This window comes from Moschus berezovskii, chromosome 7 (assembly GCF_049115385.1).
Source record: "Moschus berezovskii isolate FMDL1 chromosome 7, NW_MosBer_1.0, whole genome shotgun sequence".
NCBI lineage: Eukaryota > Metazoa > Chordata > Mammalia > Artiodactyla > Moschidae > Moschus > Moschus berezovskii.
Window position 1 is genome coordinate 15476053 of NC_142466.1, and position 18647 is coordinate 15494699.

Genomic DNA, 18647 nt, shown 5'->3' on the forward strand with positions numbered 1-18647 from the left:
TATTTATACCATAAAATAGAAAAGGAAATGGCATTTTCAGTCATCAAGTATTTACGAGAATTGACTATGTGCTAATCACACACTCCCTGTTTCCAGTAAAACTGGAACATGTCTTAAAAATGTCTTTTCTTCTCAATCTACACATTCCCATTCTCAATGCCATCATCCACTAACCTATAGAACGTGCTTTGAAAAAAGATGAAAAAGATGTTCTTGCGTTTAAAGAGTTCACTGTCTATTGGGGAAAGAGACAAGTAAAGGGAAGTAATCTATATATAATGCACAAGTACTTTAATAAAGTGAGCAAGTCACTTAATATTTCTAAGCCTCAAATGAAATAGATGTTTAAGAACTCTAAATTATAGAGGGAACTTGAGTAAATAATCTCTAAGGTCCTCTCTAGATCGAAAATTCTATGATTATCCGATCTCTTTAAATTAAAAGGTAAATCACAAAATATTCAGTATGCAAAAAAGAAAAACTAAGACCAACTAAAAGATGAAACTGTTTGTACAAATGCATTCTAATTTTTTTTCAAAACTGTTAAACTCCTGTTCTAAGTATCAGTAAAATTTTCACAGACACTGTCTTTTAATCAACATCTTCCCCTCAAACCTGCAGACTTCTAAATAATCAACAAGCAACTATTTTGTGGTAACAGAAGTAAAGTGCTTAAAAGCCCATGGCCTGGACTCACGAAAGTGATCTTTTAAAAGGAAGATGTTAACAGAAATGTGTGTATGACATTCTTATTACAATAAATTTGTTCACTAACTTCACTTCAAAATTTTAATGTTCAGGTTTTTCATGAAGAGTTTAAAACAAAACAGCTAAGATTAGCTCTTTTCACTGTTAAACATTCTGAAATTGAGAACAAAGGTTCCCTTACCTGATATGGACATGGAATGTGATATTCTCTGCAGCGTTCCTGTATCCACGTTGTTTCCCAGATGCCGCGGTAAGCTTGCTCATAAAAGTAGCATCCAATTACAACCAAGAGTGGGACGAGGTACAGAATGCTGAAAACACCAATCCGGATCATAAACTTCACCAGTTTATCCTGGTTCTCCTTTTCTAATGGAATTTCAATTCGCACTCTGTTTAGGGATATAATGCCGGCTAAAAGGAGTGAAACCCCAACTACCACATACAGGCAGAGGGGTGCAAGAACAAAATACCTCAAGGCATCAACATCGTAGAGGCCAACAAAACACACGCCACTGATATTGTCACCTTCAATTTTATTCATCGCTAAAAGGATGATGGTCAGCGTTCCAGGGATGCCCCACGCACTGGCATGAAACAGCAAGGCTTTCTTCTCAATAGCTTCACTACCCCACTTTGGCACAGCTGCCAAGAACCACGTGATGGTAAGAATCACCCACCAAACACTGCCAGCCATAGTAAAAAAATAGAGTACCATAAAAAGCATGGTACAGGCTTTGTTATGAGATCCTTGGGTCACTGTGGAAGCCTTATACTGTGCAGGGCTAGATGCATTGCAGGCGACTCGGTCCTCAAGCAAAAACCCAATAAAGAAAATTAATGACACCATCATGTAGCAGACGGCATAAAATATAATGGGTCTTTCAGGATAACGGAATCTTGTCACATCAATCAAAAAAGTTAAAAAAGTAAACAACGTGGCAGAGAGGCAAATGATTGAAATCAATCCTATGAAATACCGAGCAAATGAAAGCTCTTCTCTCCTAAAGTACATATTTGGACAAGGAGGTGAACAATCACGCACGTGCAAAAAGGAATAGCCAAGATCAGGATCAATTTTCAACTCTCGGGGACACCAAAAGCCATAGTCCCTCTGCACTGCCACTGAGGCTCCTTCAGTAGGATCTCCAGCTAAATTCAGGTCCACCAGCCGAGGATACGGCTCATCACAATCTGGGAACCTAAAAACACAAGACAAGAATCATTTACTTATTGGGAACCTTATGATTTGGATTTTCACATTTAGCAGTTGTGGCTTATTTATGCTTATGTCCTTGGAGAACATTACGATATATCGAAGAAATGATGCAAATATCTTGCTTGTGGGTCATATAATGAGATATTCCACAGTTGGCAAAAAAACGAAAAACGTATACTTAATTTTGTTTTGGCTTCAAAAATATTCAGTTCAGTTCAGTTCAGTCGCTCAGTCGTGTCCAACTCTTTGCGACCCCATGAATCACAGCACGCCAGGCCTCCCTGTTCATCACCAACTCCTGGAGTTCACTCAAACTCATGTCCATCGAGTTGGTGATGCCATCCAGCCATCTCATTCTCTGTCGTCCCCGTCTCCTCCCACCCCCAATCCCTCCTAGCATCAGACTCTTTTCCAGTGAGTCAACTCTTCACATGAGGTGGTCAAAGTATTGCAGTTTCAGCTTCAGCATCAGTCCTTCCAATGAACACCCAGGATTGATCTCCTCTAGAATGGACTGGTTGGATCTCCTTGCAGTTCAAGGGACTCTCAAGAGTCTTCTCCAACACCACAGTTCAAAAGCATCAATTCTTCGGCGATCAGCCTTCTTCACAGTCCAACTCTTACATCCATACATAACCAAAGGAAAAACCATAGCCTTGACTAGACAGACCTTGGTTGGCAAAGTAATGTCTCTGCTTTTTAATATGCTATCTAGGTTGGTCATAACTTTCCTTCCAAGGAGTAAGCGTCTTTTAATTTCATAGCTGCAATCAGCACCTGCAGTGATTTTGGAGCCCCAAAAAATAAAGTCTGACACTGTTTCCCCATCTATTTCCCATGAAGTGATGGGACCAGATGCCATGATCTTAAAACAGGCATAGCCAATAATAAGTAGTGTAATTAATACTATTTATTTAGGACACACAGTTTACAGTAAGACTTCAAACTATAAAGAAGTATATATATAAAATAAACATACATAAATAAAAGCTCCAGTAGAATAGTAGCTAAAAGTTTTTTTTTGTTTAATTACAAAATAGTCCTCAATTTACCCTAGACTCAAATAGAACTTTCTTAAAAATAAGAGGTAAAAATCTTCCCTAGGAGAACAAGATGGCAGAGGAGTCAGTGGACGTGGAATACATCTCTCTCCAAGGATACAGCAGGAATACACCTTCAGACACAGAAGTACATGCAGAACACCAGCTAACAGGGGACAAGAGCACCTGACCAGCGGAAAAGAATATATAGAACCACACAAACTCAGTAGGACAAAGGAACTACAGGGAAAAACAGGAGTGTTAGTAGGACTGGATCTGCCCTCAGCTGGTGGAGGAACTGAAGCAGGGGGTCCGATCCCACATCGGGGCAATTGTCTGAGTCAGAGGACAAACATTTAAGGCTGAGAGTGAAACAGCTGATCTGTCGCAGCCTAAATGGAATGAGAATCAGAGAGTCCTTGCAGCAGCCATATATACCCCAGACAGGAACAGTGGTCCCCTGGAAGGCGCAGCAGCTGGGAGTTGGAGTTTAGGGATTGTGGAGCAATCCCAGGGCAAGGGCTGTTGCTGACTGCGGAGAGATGGATTGAGGGGATGTGAAGGAGCAGAGACAGACTGAGGGGATTATGAGGGAGGGGATCGTGGTGGGAAATGCCTGTGGAGGAAAGCCAGGCAGCCATGGAAGCAAGGCAATACTGCTGAGTCATGTAGGTGATGGAGCCATCACCATAGCCTCTCTCTCCCCACAAGCCAGCATCTGCAGCTGAACAAAAGAGAGGCTGGCTCATCAAACGCCTGACACACTGAACTACAGAGTAGGACCCCACCCAGGTTGCCCCTTTAAGTGCCTGACCTGCCTATCTGCAGAGTAGGACCCCAGCCGGGGGGCCCCTCTATGTGCCTGACACCAAACAACAGAGAAGGACCCCAGGCAAGGTAGCCCTCTAAGTGCCTGAACAGATAGAATGGCCAAAGAGGCCTTCTGATCACCAGCTACAAGAAGCTTGAAAAGACACCGATAGGGACATAACTCCTGCAGTGGAAGCAGTCCGTGTCCTTGTACAGTTGGCGCTGCCAGGGTCCCTGCAAGCCAAGCAGCTGTGCCACCTTCATGCTCAACTCTCACTGGGGCAGAGCTGCCACAGGCAAAAAAAGTCTTGCGTCTATGCCCACAGGGTCGCTTTGGTCATGTCCAACTCTGCTGCCCTGTAGACTGTGACCTGCCAGGCTTCTCTGTCAGGGAGGGGGGCTCCCTAGGCAAGAATATTGGAGCATACTGGCCAATACTGGTTGCCATACCCTTCTAGAGCACTGTATTTCCTACTGCCCTATCCACCAACTCCCCTGAGTACCTGTGCTGCCAGAACCCCTGTGACCCAAACAGCTGAACTACCTCCACACCTGGCCCTCACCGGGGCAAACCCAAGCCCTCCAGGGCAGCCACAGGAGCTGCCCAGTGGAGGACCTACACGTATAGGTGGAAATAAAACCACAGCTGAAACCCAGGGGCAGTGTGGCTAACGAATAAGACCTAAAACCTTACCACCAGCTGTAAAGCTGCAGACTAAATCCACACGATCAACCAGGCAGACTCTGTGTCTATGGAATATATAAAAGGTCATTGAGAGCTCCCACAAAAGAAAACTCACTAGTTCTGATAGCTGTGGACATTGGAGGCAAAAACACACAGGAGTAGGACCAGATGAGAATCTGAGCTGCCCCCACACCAGGTCCAGAGATCAGTACAGTGTTGGAGGGCATCCTAGGGAGGTAAAGTGGACCATGACTCCCAGCAAGGGAAAGGACGCTGACAGCAATGACTCAAGAAAAACATTTTTTATTCTTATTTTTTGACTTGTTCTGTAGATTCTTTTGGATTTTTTTCCTCCCCCCAACCCCTTTTTCCCCTCTGTTGTAGCTATCGATTTTACTGGCACTATGAAATCCAATTAAGCTTTTGAGCTTTATTTTTTCCTTAGTCACATTTTTTATTGTTGTTATAAACCTCTGCCTCTGCACTGGGTTTTTGCAGTTCTGTGGAGTTTTCCTCTTATTTTTCTTTTCTCAATTTTAATTTTTAATTTTTTAAACTTGTTTTTATTTTTTCTACATTTATTCCTTTGTTTGCTTTTCCTACGGTTCTTCTCCTCTTGAAGTTAATCTTTAACGTGTATAAATCTTCTTTATCTACCTCTATCTAACTTTGCATATCTATTCTTTCTTTTGTTGCTTTCTCTCCTTTCCTTTCAACACATTTGTTAGTTTTATTTTCAATGCTTTATTCCCCAGTTTGGCACCGTGCTTTAGTTTTGTTTTCCACTTTGTGCTTTGGCTAGTTTTGTTCTGGTAGATATAATTTTTGGTTTCTTTTGTTCACTGGGTCAATCTACTGTACTTTATTTTTGTTGGACCTTTTTGATTTTGCCTATGGGTGTATATGTGTATATTCAGTCACACTTTTTAATGCTGTTATAAACCTCTGTCTCTACATTGGGCTTTTGCAGTTCTGTGGAGTTTTCCTTTTTTTCTTTCTTCTTCTGTTTTTTTTTTCTTTTCTCCTTTTTATAATTTTAATTTTTTTAAACCTATTTTATTTTTTGTACATTTATCCCTTTCTTTGCCTTTCCTACTGTTTTTTCCCCCTGCAGTAAATCTGTAATGTATATAAATCTTCATCTATCTCTATTTAAATTTGCATATCCATTCTTTCTTTTCTTTCCTTTCTTTCCTCTCAACATATTTGTTAGTTTTGTTTTCATTGCTTTATTCTCCACTTCGCACCTTGCTTGAGTTTTGTTTTCCAGTTTGTGCTTTAGTTAGTTTTGTTCTTAACTGGTAAATATAATTTTTTATTTCCTTTGTTTGCCAGATCAATCAACTATACTTTATTTTTGTTAGACTGTTTTGACTTTGCTCATGAGTGTATGTGTATATTCCATTATTTTAATTATTATTTGCCTGATTTTGTAACTGCCATTTGTCTGGGGTTCATCTTTGGTTTCTCATTTTTGGATATTTGTTTTAATATCACTTAATGCCATAACAAACCACTTGTGGAATCTTCGCTTCTGACCAGAGATCAAGCCCTGAACCTTTGGAGTGGGAGCACTGACTCCAAGACCCTAAACTACCAGAGAACTAACCGTAGGGAGTATCAAATAGTGAGAACTCACACAAATGAAACCATGTGAACACAAGACCCAGCGTCACCCAACCACCAGTAGCACCCTGTGCAGGACGCCTCATCTAAACAACAAACAAAACAAAAATACAAACTCAATCATCAGCAGATAGGATTACCACCACACTCAGCCTTACCCATCAGAGGAAAAATAAACAAAAACTCAGCACAGATCTCACTCTAAAAAAAAAAAAAATTCACTCTACACAAAGCTTACACAAACCACTGGACCAGCCTTAGGAGGGCAGAAACCAAAAGAAAGAATTGAACCTTCTTCAAGGAAAGAATTCCAACTTTGCTTGAAGGCTGGGAAAAGGAGACCTCAAACACAACAATTTAAAAAAAATTATGAAAAGGCAGAAAAATACTACACAAATGAAGGAGCAAACTAGAAACACAGAATTCCAAATAAATGAAGAGGAAATAGACAAACTACCTGAAAAACAATTCAAAATAATGATAGTAAAGATGATCAAAAACCTTGAAAACAAAATGGAGAAAATGCAAAATCAATTAACAGAGACTGAGAAGAATGAAAAGAACTGAGGATAGTCTCAGAGACCTCTGGGACAATAGCAAATGCACCAAAATTCAAATTATAGGGGTCCCAGAAGAATAAGAGAAAAAGAAAGGGTATGAGAAATTTTTTGAAGAGATTATAGTTGAAAACTTCCCCAACTGGAAAAGGAAATAGTCAATCAAGTCCAAGAGGCTCAAAGAGTCCCACACAGGATAAACCCAAGAAGAAACACACCAAGACACACACTAATCAAAGTAACAAAGACTAAACACAAAGAAAGAATATTAAAAGCAGCAATGGAGAAGCAACAAGTAACATACAAAGGAAATACCATACACTTAACATCTGATCTTTCAGCAGAAACTCTGAAGGCCAGAAGGGAATGGCAAGATAAATCTACAACCAAGATTACTGTACCTGGCAAGGATCTCATTCAAAATTGATGGAGAAATAAAAAGCTTTTCAGATAAGCAAAAGTTAAGAGAATTCAGTACCACCAAACCAGCTTTACAGCAAATGTTAAAGGGATTTATACAGTCAAGAAATACAACAGAAGAAAAAAGATCTAAAAAATCAACCCCAAACAATTAAGAAAATGGCAATAGGAACATATATATCAATAATTACTTTAAAAGTAAATGGATTAAATGCTCCAACCAAAAGACACTGACTGGCTGAATGGATACAAAAATAAGACCCATATACGTGCTGTCTACAAGAAACCCACTTCAGACCTAAAGACACATATAGACTGAAAGTGAGAGGATGGAAAAATATATTGTATGCAAGTGGGAAGTAAAAGAAAGCTGGAGTAGCAATCCTCATATCAGACAAAGTAGATCTTAAAAAAAAGAAAATTACAAGAGATAAGGAAGGACACTACATAATGATCAAGGGATCAGTCCAAGAGGAAGACATAACAATTATAAATAATCTATGCACCCAACAGAGAAGCACCTCAATACATAAGACAAACACTAACAGACATAAAAGGAGAAACTGACAGCAACACAATAATAGCAGGAAACTTTAACACCCCACTCACACCAGTGGACAGATCATCAGAACAGAAAATTAATAAGGAAACACAAGTTTTAATGACACATTAGATGTGTCATTGATCTCAATGATATCTTGAGGACATTCCATCCAAATGCAGAATACACCTTCTTCTCAAGGGCACATGGAACATTCTCCAGGCTAGACCACATCTTAGGTCACAAATCAAACGTCAGTCAGTTCACTTCAGTTCAGTCACTCAGTCGTGTCCGACTCTCCGCGACCCCATGAATCACAGCATACCAGGCCTCCCTGTCCATCACCAACTCCCGGAGTTCACTCAAACTCATGTCCACAGAGTCAGTGATGCCATGCAGCCATCTCACTCTCACTCGTCCCCTTCGCCTCCCGCCCCCAACCTTTCCCAGCATCAGAGTCTTTTCCAGTGAGTCAAGTCAGTAGATTTAAGGAAATTGAAATTGTATCAAGCATCTTCTCTGACCACAATGCTATGACACTAGATATCAATTACAAGAAAAAGACTGTAAGAAACACAACACATGGATATTAAACAACATGTTTCTAAATAACCAACAGGTTACTGAAGAAATCAAAAGGGAAATATAAAAATTCCTAGAAACAAATGACAATGAAAACACGACAACTCAAAACCTATGGGATACAGTAAAAGCAGCTCTAAGAGGGAAGTTTATGACATTACAACCCTACCTCAAGAAACAAGAAAAACATCGAATAGACAACCTAACTTTACACCTAAAACAACTGAAGAAAAAAGAACAAAAAAACCCAAAATTAGAAGAATGAAAGAATTCATAAAGATTCGAGCAGAAATAAACGAAAAAGAAATGAAAGAAACGATGGGTTTGATAAAGGACAGAAATGGTATAGATCTAACAGAAGCAGAAGATATTAAGAGGTGGCCAGAATACACAGAAGAACTGTACAAAAAAGATCTTCATGACCAAGATAATCATGAGGGCGTTATCACTCACCTAGAGCCAGACATCTTTGAATGTGAAGTCAAGTGGGCCTTAGAAAGCATCACTATGAACAAAGCCAGTGGAGGTGATGGAATTCCAGTTGAGCTATTTCAAATCCTGAAAGATGATGCTGTGGAAGTGCTGCACTCAATATGCCAGCAAATTTGGAAAACTCAGCAGTGGCCACAGGACTGGAAAAGGTCAGTCTTCATTCCAATCCCAAAGAAAGGCAATGCCAAAGAATGCTCTAACTACCGCACAATTGCACTCATCTCACACGCTAGTAAAGTCATGCTCAAAATTCTCCAAGCCAGGCTTCAGCAATATGTGAACCGTGAACTTCCAGATGTTCAAGCAGGTTTTGGAAAAGGCAGAGGCACCAGAGATCAAAATGCCAACATCCGCTGGATCATGGAGAAAGCAAGAGAGTTTCAGAAAAATATCTATTTCTGCTTCATTGACTATACCAAAGCCTTTGACTGTGTGGATCATGATAAACTGTGGAAAATTCTGAAAGAGATGGGAATACCAGGCCACCTGACCTGCCTCTTGAGAAACATGTATGCAGGTCAGGAAGCAACAGTTAGAACTGGACATGGAACAACAGACTGGTTCCAAATAGGAAAAGGAGTACGTCAAAGTTGTATATTATATAGTCACCCTGCTTATTTAACTTATATGCAGAGTACATCATGAGGAACGCTGGGCTGGAAGAAGCACAAGCCGGAATCAAGATTGCTGGGAGAAATATCAATAACCTCAGATATGCAGATGACACTACCCTTATGGCAGAAAGTGAAGAGGAACTAAAAAGCCTCTTGATGAACGTGAAAGAGGAGAGTGAAAAGGTTGGCTTGAAGCTCAACATTCAGAAAACAAAGATCATGGCATGTGGTCCCATCACTTCATGGGAAATAGATGGGGAAAGAAACAGTAGTAAAGATTAATAAAACTAAAAGCTGGTTCTTTGAGACGATAAACAAAATTGACAAACCTTTAGCCAGAGTCATCAAGAAAGAGAAGAATCAAATCAATAAAATTAGAAATGAAAAGGAGAGGTTACAACAGACAATGCAGAAATACAAATGATTATGAACTATTATGAACAACTATAAATGGTAATAAAATGGATAATCTGGAAGAAATTGACAGATTCTTAGAAAAGTTCAATCTTCCAAGACTGAACCAGGAAGAAATAGAAATTATGAACAACCCAATTGCAAGCACTGAAATTGAAGCTGTGATCCAAAATCTCCCTAAAAACAAAAGCCCATGACCAGATGGCTTCAAAAGAGAATTCTATCAAACATTTCAGTTCAGTTGCTCAGTTGTGTTCAACTCTTCGCGACCCCATGAATTGCAGCACACCAGGCCTCCCTGTCCATAACCAACTCCTGAAGTTTACCCAAACTCATGTCCATTGAGTCGGTGACGCCATCCAGCCATCTCATTCTCTGTCGTTCCCTTCTCCTCCTGCCCCCAATCCCTCCCAGCATCAGGGTCTTTTCAAATGAGTCAACTCTTCGCATCAGGTGGCCAAAGTATTGGAGTTTCAGCTTTAGCATCAGTCCTTCCAATGAACACCCATGACTGATCTCCTTTAGGATGGACTGGTTGGATCTCCTTGCAGTCCAAGGGACTCTCAAGAGTCTTCTCCAGCACCACAGTTCAAAAGCATCAATTCTTCAGTGCTCAGCTTTCTTCACAGTCCAACTCTCACATCCATACATGACTACTGGAAAAACCATAGCCTTGACTAGACGGACCTTGGTTGGCAAAGTAATGTCTCTGCTTTTTAATATGCTGTCTAGGTTGGTCATAACTTCCCTTCCAAGGGGTATGTGTCTTTTAATTTTATGGCTGCAATCACCATCTGCAGTGACTTTGGAGCCCAAAAAAATAAAGTCTGACACTGTTTCCACTGTTTCTCCATCTATTTGCCATGAAGTGATGGGACCAGATGCCATGATCTTCGTTTTCTGAATGTTGAGCTTCAAGCCAACTTTTTCACTCTCCCTTTTCACTTTCATCAAGAGGCTTTTTAGTTCCTCTTCACTTTCTGCCATAAGGGTGGCATCATCTGCATATCTGAGGTTATTGATATTTCTTCCGGCAATCTTGATTCCAGCTTGTGCTTCTTCCAGCCCATCGTTTCTCATGATGAACATCTAATGCCTATCCTTCTAAACTCTAAAACATTACAGAGGAAGGAACACTTCCAAACTCATTCTACAAGGCCACCATCAGCCTGATACCAAAACCAGACAAAGACAATACAAAAAAAGAAAACTACAGGCCAATATCACTGAAGAACATAGATGCAAAAATCCTCAACAAAATTTTAGCTAACAGAATTCAGCAACACATCAAAAAGCTCATACACCATGATCAAGTTGGGTTTATACCAGGAATGCAAGGATTCTTCAATATATGCAAATCAATCAATGTGATACACTATATTAACAAATTGAAAAAAGATCATATCATCTCAATGGATGCCGAAAAAGCCTTTGACAAAATTTAGCACCCATTTATTATTAAAACTCTTCAAAAAATGGCCACAGAAGGAACCTTCCTCAACATAGTAACGGGTATATATGATAAGCCTACAGCAAATATTATTCTCAATGGTGAAAAACTGAAAGCATTCCCCCTAAGATCAGGAACAAGATAAGGGTGTCCCCTTTCACCATTATTATTCAACATAGTTCTGGAAGTCCTAGCTACAGCAATCAGAGAAGAAAAAGAAATAAAAGGAATTCAGATCAGAAAAGAAGAAGTAAAGCTCTCACTGTTTGCAGATGACATGATACTGTACATAGAAAACCCTAAAAACAGTATCAGAAAATGACGAGAGCTAATCAGTGAATTTAGTGAAGTTGCAGGATACAAAATCAATACACAGAAATCACTTGCATTTCTATACACTAACAATGAAAAATCATAAAGAGAAATTAAGGAATCAATCCCATTCACCACTGCAACAAAAAAAATTAAATATCTAGGAATAAACTTACTTCATTGGAAGGACTGATGCTAAAGCTGAAACTCCAATACTTTCTCCACCTCATGTGAAGAGTTGACTCACTGGAAAAGACTCTGATGCTGGGAGGGATTGGGGGCAGGAGAAGAAGGGGACGACAGAGATTGAGATGGCTGGATGGCATCACCGACTCGATGGACATGAGTTTGAGTGAACTCCGGGAGTTGGTGATGGACAGGGAGGCCTGGCGTGCTGTGATTCATGGGGTCACAAAGAGTCGGACACGACTGAGCGACTGAACTGAACTGAACTGAAGGAGACAAAAGAACTGTACACAGAAAATTATATGACACTGATGAAAGGAAACAAAGACAACATAAACAGATAGAGAGATAGTCCATGTTTCTGGGTAGGAAGAATCAACATTGTGAAAATGACTATACTACCAAATGCAATCTACAGATTCAATGCAATCCTTATCAAATTACCAATGGCATTTTTCACAGAACTAGAACAAAAAAAATTCACAATTCATATGGAAACACAAAAGATCCCGAATAGTCAAAGCAGTCTTCAGAAAGAATGGAGCTGAAGAAATCAACCTTCCTGACTTCAGATTATACTACAAAGCTACAGTCATCAAGATAGTATGGTACTAGCACAAAAACAGAAATATAGACTGATGAAACAAGATAGAAAGCCCAGAAATAAACCCATGCACCTATGGGTACCTTATTTTTGACAAAAGAGGCAAGAACTTACAATGGGGCAAAGACGGGCTCTTCAATAAATGGTGCTGGGAAAACTGGACATCTACATGTAAAAGAATGAAATTAGAACACTTCCTAACACCTACACAAAGATTAAACTCAAAATGGATTAAAGACCTAAATGTAAGACCAGACACTATAAAACTCTTGGAGGAAAACATAGGCAGAACACTCGATGACATAAATCAAAGCAAGATCTTCTGTGACCCAGCTCCTAGAGTAATGGAAATAAAAACAAAAGTAAACAAGTGGGACCTGATTAAACGTGAAAGCTTTTGCAGAGCAAAGGAAATGATAAGCAAAGTGAAAAGAGAGCCCTCAGAATGGGAGAAAATAACAGCAAATGAAACAACTGACAAAGGATTAATTTCCAAAATATACAAGCAGTTCATATAACTCAATGCCAGAAAAACAAACAACCAAACCAAAAAGTGGGAAAAAGACCTAAACAGACATTTCTCCAAAGAAGACATACAGATGGCTAACAAACACATGAAAAGATGCTCAACACTGCTCAATATTCAGTTCAGTTCAGTCGCTCAGTTGTGTCCGACTCTCCGCGACTCCATGAATCACAGCACACCAGGCCTCCCTGTCCATCACCAACTCCCGGAGTTCACTCAAACTCATGTCCACAGAGTCGGTGATGCCATCCAGCCATCTCATTCTCCGTCGTCCCCTTCTCCTCCTGCCCCCAACCTTTCCCAGCATCAGAGTCTTTTCCAGTGAGTCAACTCGTCACATGAGGTGGCCAAAGTATTGCAGTTTCAGCTTTAGCATCAGTCCCTCCAATGAACATTCAAGATTGATCTCCTTTAGAATGGACTGGTTGGATCTCCTTGCAGTATAAGGGACTCTCAAGAGTCTTCTCCAACACCACAGTTCAAAAGCATCGATTCTTCGGCGATCAGCTTTCTTCACAGTCCAACTCTCACATCCATACATGACCACGGGAAAAACCATTGCCTTGACTAGACGGACCTTGGTCGGCAAAGTAATGTCTCTGCTTTTTAATATACTATCAAGGTTGGTCATAACTTTCCTTCCAAGGAGTAAGCGTCTTTTAATTTCATGGCTGCAATCAGCATCTGCAGTGATTTTGGAGCCCCAAAAAATAAAGTCTGACACTGTTTCCACTGTTTTTCCGTCTATTTCCCATGAAGTGATGGGACCACATGCCATGATCTTTGTTTTCTGAATGTTGAGCTTCAAGCCAACCTTTTCACTCTCCTCTTTCACTTTCATCAAGAGGCTTTTTAGTTCCTCTTCACTTTCTGCCATAAGGGTAGTGTCATCTGCATATCTGAGGTTATTGATATTTCTCCCAGCAATCTTGATTCCAGCTTGTGCTTCTTCCAGCCCAGTGTTCCTCATGATGTACTCTGCATATAAGTTAAATAAGCAATATACAACCTTGATGTACACCTTTTCCTATTTGGAACCAGTCTGTTGTTCCATGTCCAGTTCTAACTGTTGCTTCCTGACCTGCATACAGGTTTCTTAAGAGGCAGGTCAGGTGGTCTGGGATTCCCATCTCTTTCAGAATGTTCCACAGTTTATTGTGATCGACACAGTCAAATGCAAATCAAAACTACAATGAGATATCACCTCACACCTGTCAGAATGGCCATCATCAAAAAATCTACAAACAATAGATGCTGGAGAGGGTGTGGAGGAAAGGGAACACTCTTGCACTGTTGGTGGGAATGTTAATTGATACAGCCACTATACAGAAGATGGTATGGAGATTCCTTAAAAAACTAGGAATAAAACTACCATATGACCTAGCAATTCCACTCCTAGGCATATACCCTGAGGAAACCAAAGTTGAAAAAGACGCATGTATTTTATTGTTCATTGCAGCACTATTTACAATAGCTCGAATATGGAAGCAACCTAGATGTCCATGACAGATGAATGGATAAAGAAGTTGTGGTACATATACACAATGGAATACGACTCAGCCATCAAAAGGAAGGCATTTGAGTCAGTTCTGATGAGGTGGATGAACCTAGAACCTATTATACAGAGTGAAGTGAGTCAGAAAGAGAAAGATAAATATTATATTCTAAGGCTTCAGCAATATGTAAACCGTGAACTCCCAGATGTTCAAGCAGGTTTTAGAAAAGGCAGAGGCACCAGAGATCAAATTGCCAACATCTGCTGGATCATGGAGAAAGCAAGAGAGTTTCAGAAAAACATCTATTTCTGCTTCATTGACTATGCCAAAGCCTTTGACTGTGTCGATCACAATAAACTGTGGAACATTCTGAAAGAGATGGGAATCCCAGACCACCTGACCTGCCTCTTGAGAAACCTGTATGCAGGTCAGGAAGCAACAGTCAGAACTGGTCATGGAACAACAGACTGGTTCCAAATAGGAAAAGGTGTACGTCAAGGTTGTATATTGTCACCTTGCTTATTTAACTTATATGCAGAGTACATCATGAGGAACACTGGGCTGGAAGAAGCACAAGCCGGAATCAAGATTGCTGGGAGAAATATCAATAACCTCAGATATGCAGATGACACCACCCTTATGGCAGAAAGTGAAGAGGAACTAAAAAGCCTCTTGATGAAAGTGAAAGAGGAGAGTGAAAAGGTTGGCTTGAAGCTCAACATTCAGAAAACAAAGATCATGGCATCTGGTCCCATCACTTCATGGGAAATAGACGGAAAAACAGTGGAAACAGTGTCAGACTTTATTTTTTGGGGCTCCAAAATCACTGCAGATGCTGATTGCAGCCATGAAATTAAAAGACGCTTACTCCTTGGAAGGAAAGTTATGACCAACCTTGATAGTATATTAAAAAGCAGAGACATTACTTTGCCGACCAAGGTCCGTCTAGTCAAGGCAATGGTTTTTCCCGTGGTCATGTATGGATGTGAGAGTTGGACTGTGAAGAAAGCTGATCGCCGAAGAATCGATGCTTTTGAACTGTGGTGTTGGAGAAGACTCTTGAGAGTCCCTTATACTGCAAGGAGATCCAACCAGTCCATTCTAAAGGAGATCAATCCTGGATGTTCACTGGAAGGACTGATGCTAAAGCTGAAACTGTAATACTTTGGCCACCTCATGCGACGAGTTGACTCACTGGAAAAGACTCTGATGCTGGGAAAGGTTGGGGGCGGGAGGAGAAGGGGACGACGGAGAATGAGATGGCTGGATGGCATCACCGATTCTGTGGACATGAGTTTGAGTGAACTCCAGGAGTTGGTGATGGACAGGGAGGCCTGGCGTGCTGTGATTCATGGGGTCGCGGAGAGTCGGACACAACTGAGCGACTGAACTGAACTGAACTGAATGCATATATGTGGAATCTAGAAAAATAGTACTGAAGAATTTATTTATAGGGCAACAATGGAGAAAGAGACATAGAGAATAAACTTATGGACATGGGGAGAGAGTAGGAGAGGGTGAGACATTCTTCACCACCTCAAATTCTATTTCATTATGCCTGTGTTAGTTAGTTCCCAAGAAATCTGCATTTTGACAATTTTCCAGACTTCAGAAATCATCAGAGGCACAGTACAGAAAAAACAGGGGCGTGCCGCAGACATTCTCACATGATCGGAAGTACTGCTCTCATGAACTTCCTGCATTTTCAATTTTCTTGGCAGCATCAGTTTCTAAGCCTTCAGACTCCCATCAACTAGATATTCAGTAGTTATATGGATCAAATAGTTTCCAAGAAACTGTCACTGATATTAAGTTTGCCAAATACCTGTATAAGCTTATACTGAAGCTGATTAATCTCAATAAACTATCACTGATATTAAGTTTGCCAAATACAAGTATAACCTTACACTGAAGCTGATTAATACAAACCATTTTCTTCACAAGATTTGGATTTTAAAGCCAAATGACAGAAACTTATTGCACAGAGGCATTTATTAGAACTCTGAAGTAAGCCAGGGCTTTAAGAGAAAAACACCTAAAAACACTCTATCTTTGAGTCGAAAGGAAGGCACAAACTTGTAAACACAATACAAGGTACAGCAGCATGATGTATGAAGCAATCAAAATTATGAAAGACTTCATGTCAGTCCCTCGACACAGGATTTTTGAATCAGTATTTGCCTGTACTAGCAGTATGGCAATCAGTATTCTAACAAAAAATGCGAGCAAAGGCACAGAGGTTTGAACACGGTGTGTGTGGTATTGCTGGGACATGAAGAGTGCATGAACTGTAAGCACAAGAAGTAAGCACTTTCAGAAACGTGTGTCTGCGTGTGTGTGTAAACACTAAAATAAACATATCAATGGACGTATCTGTACATCCAACTGCCAACTCACCATAGACACATTCCTTACTTTCCAATCCTTCCAAAACCAAACTCTTGATTTCCACTCCTTAGTTTCTCCATTTTCACAAATGGTAAGCCCATTCTTCTAGTTGCTCAGGCCGAAACCCTTGGGGTCCTCCTTGAAACCGCTTCTGTCATATCCACCTCACAACCTACGAGCACTTCCTGCCATTTGACTTCGTATCTAGAATCTGACCACTTTCCACGTCCTCCACAGCGTCCACCCAGTTTGAGCGATTAGTACCTCATCCTTGGATTTCTGGAGTGGCTTCCAGTTCATCTCCCTTTGTACACAAGAACCAGAGTGATCCTTTAAAGACATGCCACCCCTGTGCTCATGATCATGTCTCTTCTGCTCAAAATCTAACTCACTCAGAATCAAACCCAAATTCCATAAAGGAGCTCTAAAGACACCCCTCAACCCCAGTGCTTTCTGATCAAATTTCCTTCCCTTCTCCCTTACTCACATGGCTCAAGCCTCTGTGTTATCCCCATTGTTCTATGAATATAACTAGCACGCTTCCACTTCAGAGCCTCTGCACATGTTGCTCTGCTTCTTCTGCCTGGACTGATCTTCCCTAGATATCTGTATCATAATTTGTTCTCTCATTTCATTCACGTCCCTCTTCCACTGTCTCATTAAAAAGGACTTCCCTAATGTCTCCATACTGTACCACTATCACCTAGCTCTATTCTTTCTTATTGGCATTCACCGCTATCTGACATTATCTACTTATTTATATCCTACCATTACAACCATCACTAGAACTGTAGCCCCATAAGAAGACCACGTTTTGTTCACTACTCATCTTCACTATCTGGAATAGTGTCTAGCACATGGAAGACATCCAAATAATATTTGCTGAAAGGATGACTGTTGACTAAATATTTGCTGAATTGATGACTGTTGACTAAATATATTCATATAGCCCTTACCCAACTTAACAGCTTCCCTGGTGGCTCAACTGGTTAAGAACCTGCCTGCTAATTCAGGAGACGCAAGAGACGTGGGTTCAATCCCAGGGTTGGAAAGATCCCTTGGAGAAAGAAATAGCAACCCACTCCAATATTCTTGCCTGGAAAATTCCATGGTCAGAGGAGCCCAGTGGGTTAAATATATAGTCCATGGGGTCTCAAAGAGTTGTACATGACAAGGCGCTCACCACACATACAAGTTAATTAGAAAGATGACTAGAAGGAATATGGAAAATATTTGAGCTATACAAAATTGAGAGCAGAGATATCTGATGAAAAAACAGATAAGGCAGTGAGAATGACATAGCTATGAAATTCGTTAAATAAAAGCAAGAGAATCTACTACTGACTGGATATGCAAGCTTAGGTCAATGAAGGAGGAATACGCCTTTCAGGAATTAAAAAAAAAATGAGCAAGGAGTAAAATCAATTTTAGATATTTTGAAGCTGAGGTACTTGAGACAAATTCAGGTTAGGATATCCAATGGCTGCTTGTTACTCAGATTTGGAACTTACCAGAAAGATGCAAAGGTTATAGATTTGGATTTAGGAGTCATCAGCATGTGAGGCAATGGCAAGCCACTCCAGTACTCTTGCCGAGAAAATCCCATGGACGGAGGAGCCTGGTGGGCTGCAGTCCGTGGGGTCGCTAAGGGTCGGACACGGCTGAGCGACTTCACTTTTACACACTGGAGAAGGAAATGGCAACCCACTCCAGGGTTCTTGCCTGGAGAATCCCAGGGACGGGGGAGCCTGGTGGGCTTCCATCTATGGGGTCACACAGAGTCGGACACGACTGAAGTGACTTAGCAGCAGCAGCAGCACGTGAGGAACAGTTAAAATCAGTGAGATGAAATTATCCAGGGGAAGCATGTAGAATCAAAAAGAACAGAAACAGATTGCTAAGAAGCACCATTGTCTTCTGACAATGCAAGAAAGGAAATTGAGAAGGACTTCTGAGATGTAGCAGACCACAACAGTTTGC

The 18647-nt window shown here is 40.6% G+C and overlaps 1 protein-coding gene across 2 annotated transcripts in view; it reads right to left on the reverse strand.

Moving 5' to 3' along the window:
• FZD3 (frizzled class receptor 3) overlaps positions 1-18647 on the reverse strand; it is a 126568-nt gene that overhangs the window by 58793 nt on the left and 49128 nt on the right. For both annotated transcript variants that reach the window (XM_055428078.2, XM_088837824.1), the window contains exon 4: positions 890-1907. In XM_055428078.2, the coding sequence (XP_055284053.2) occupies positions 890-1907 (1018 nt within the window). The remainder of the gene's footprint in view (positions 1-889; positions 1908-18647) is intronic.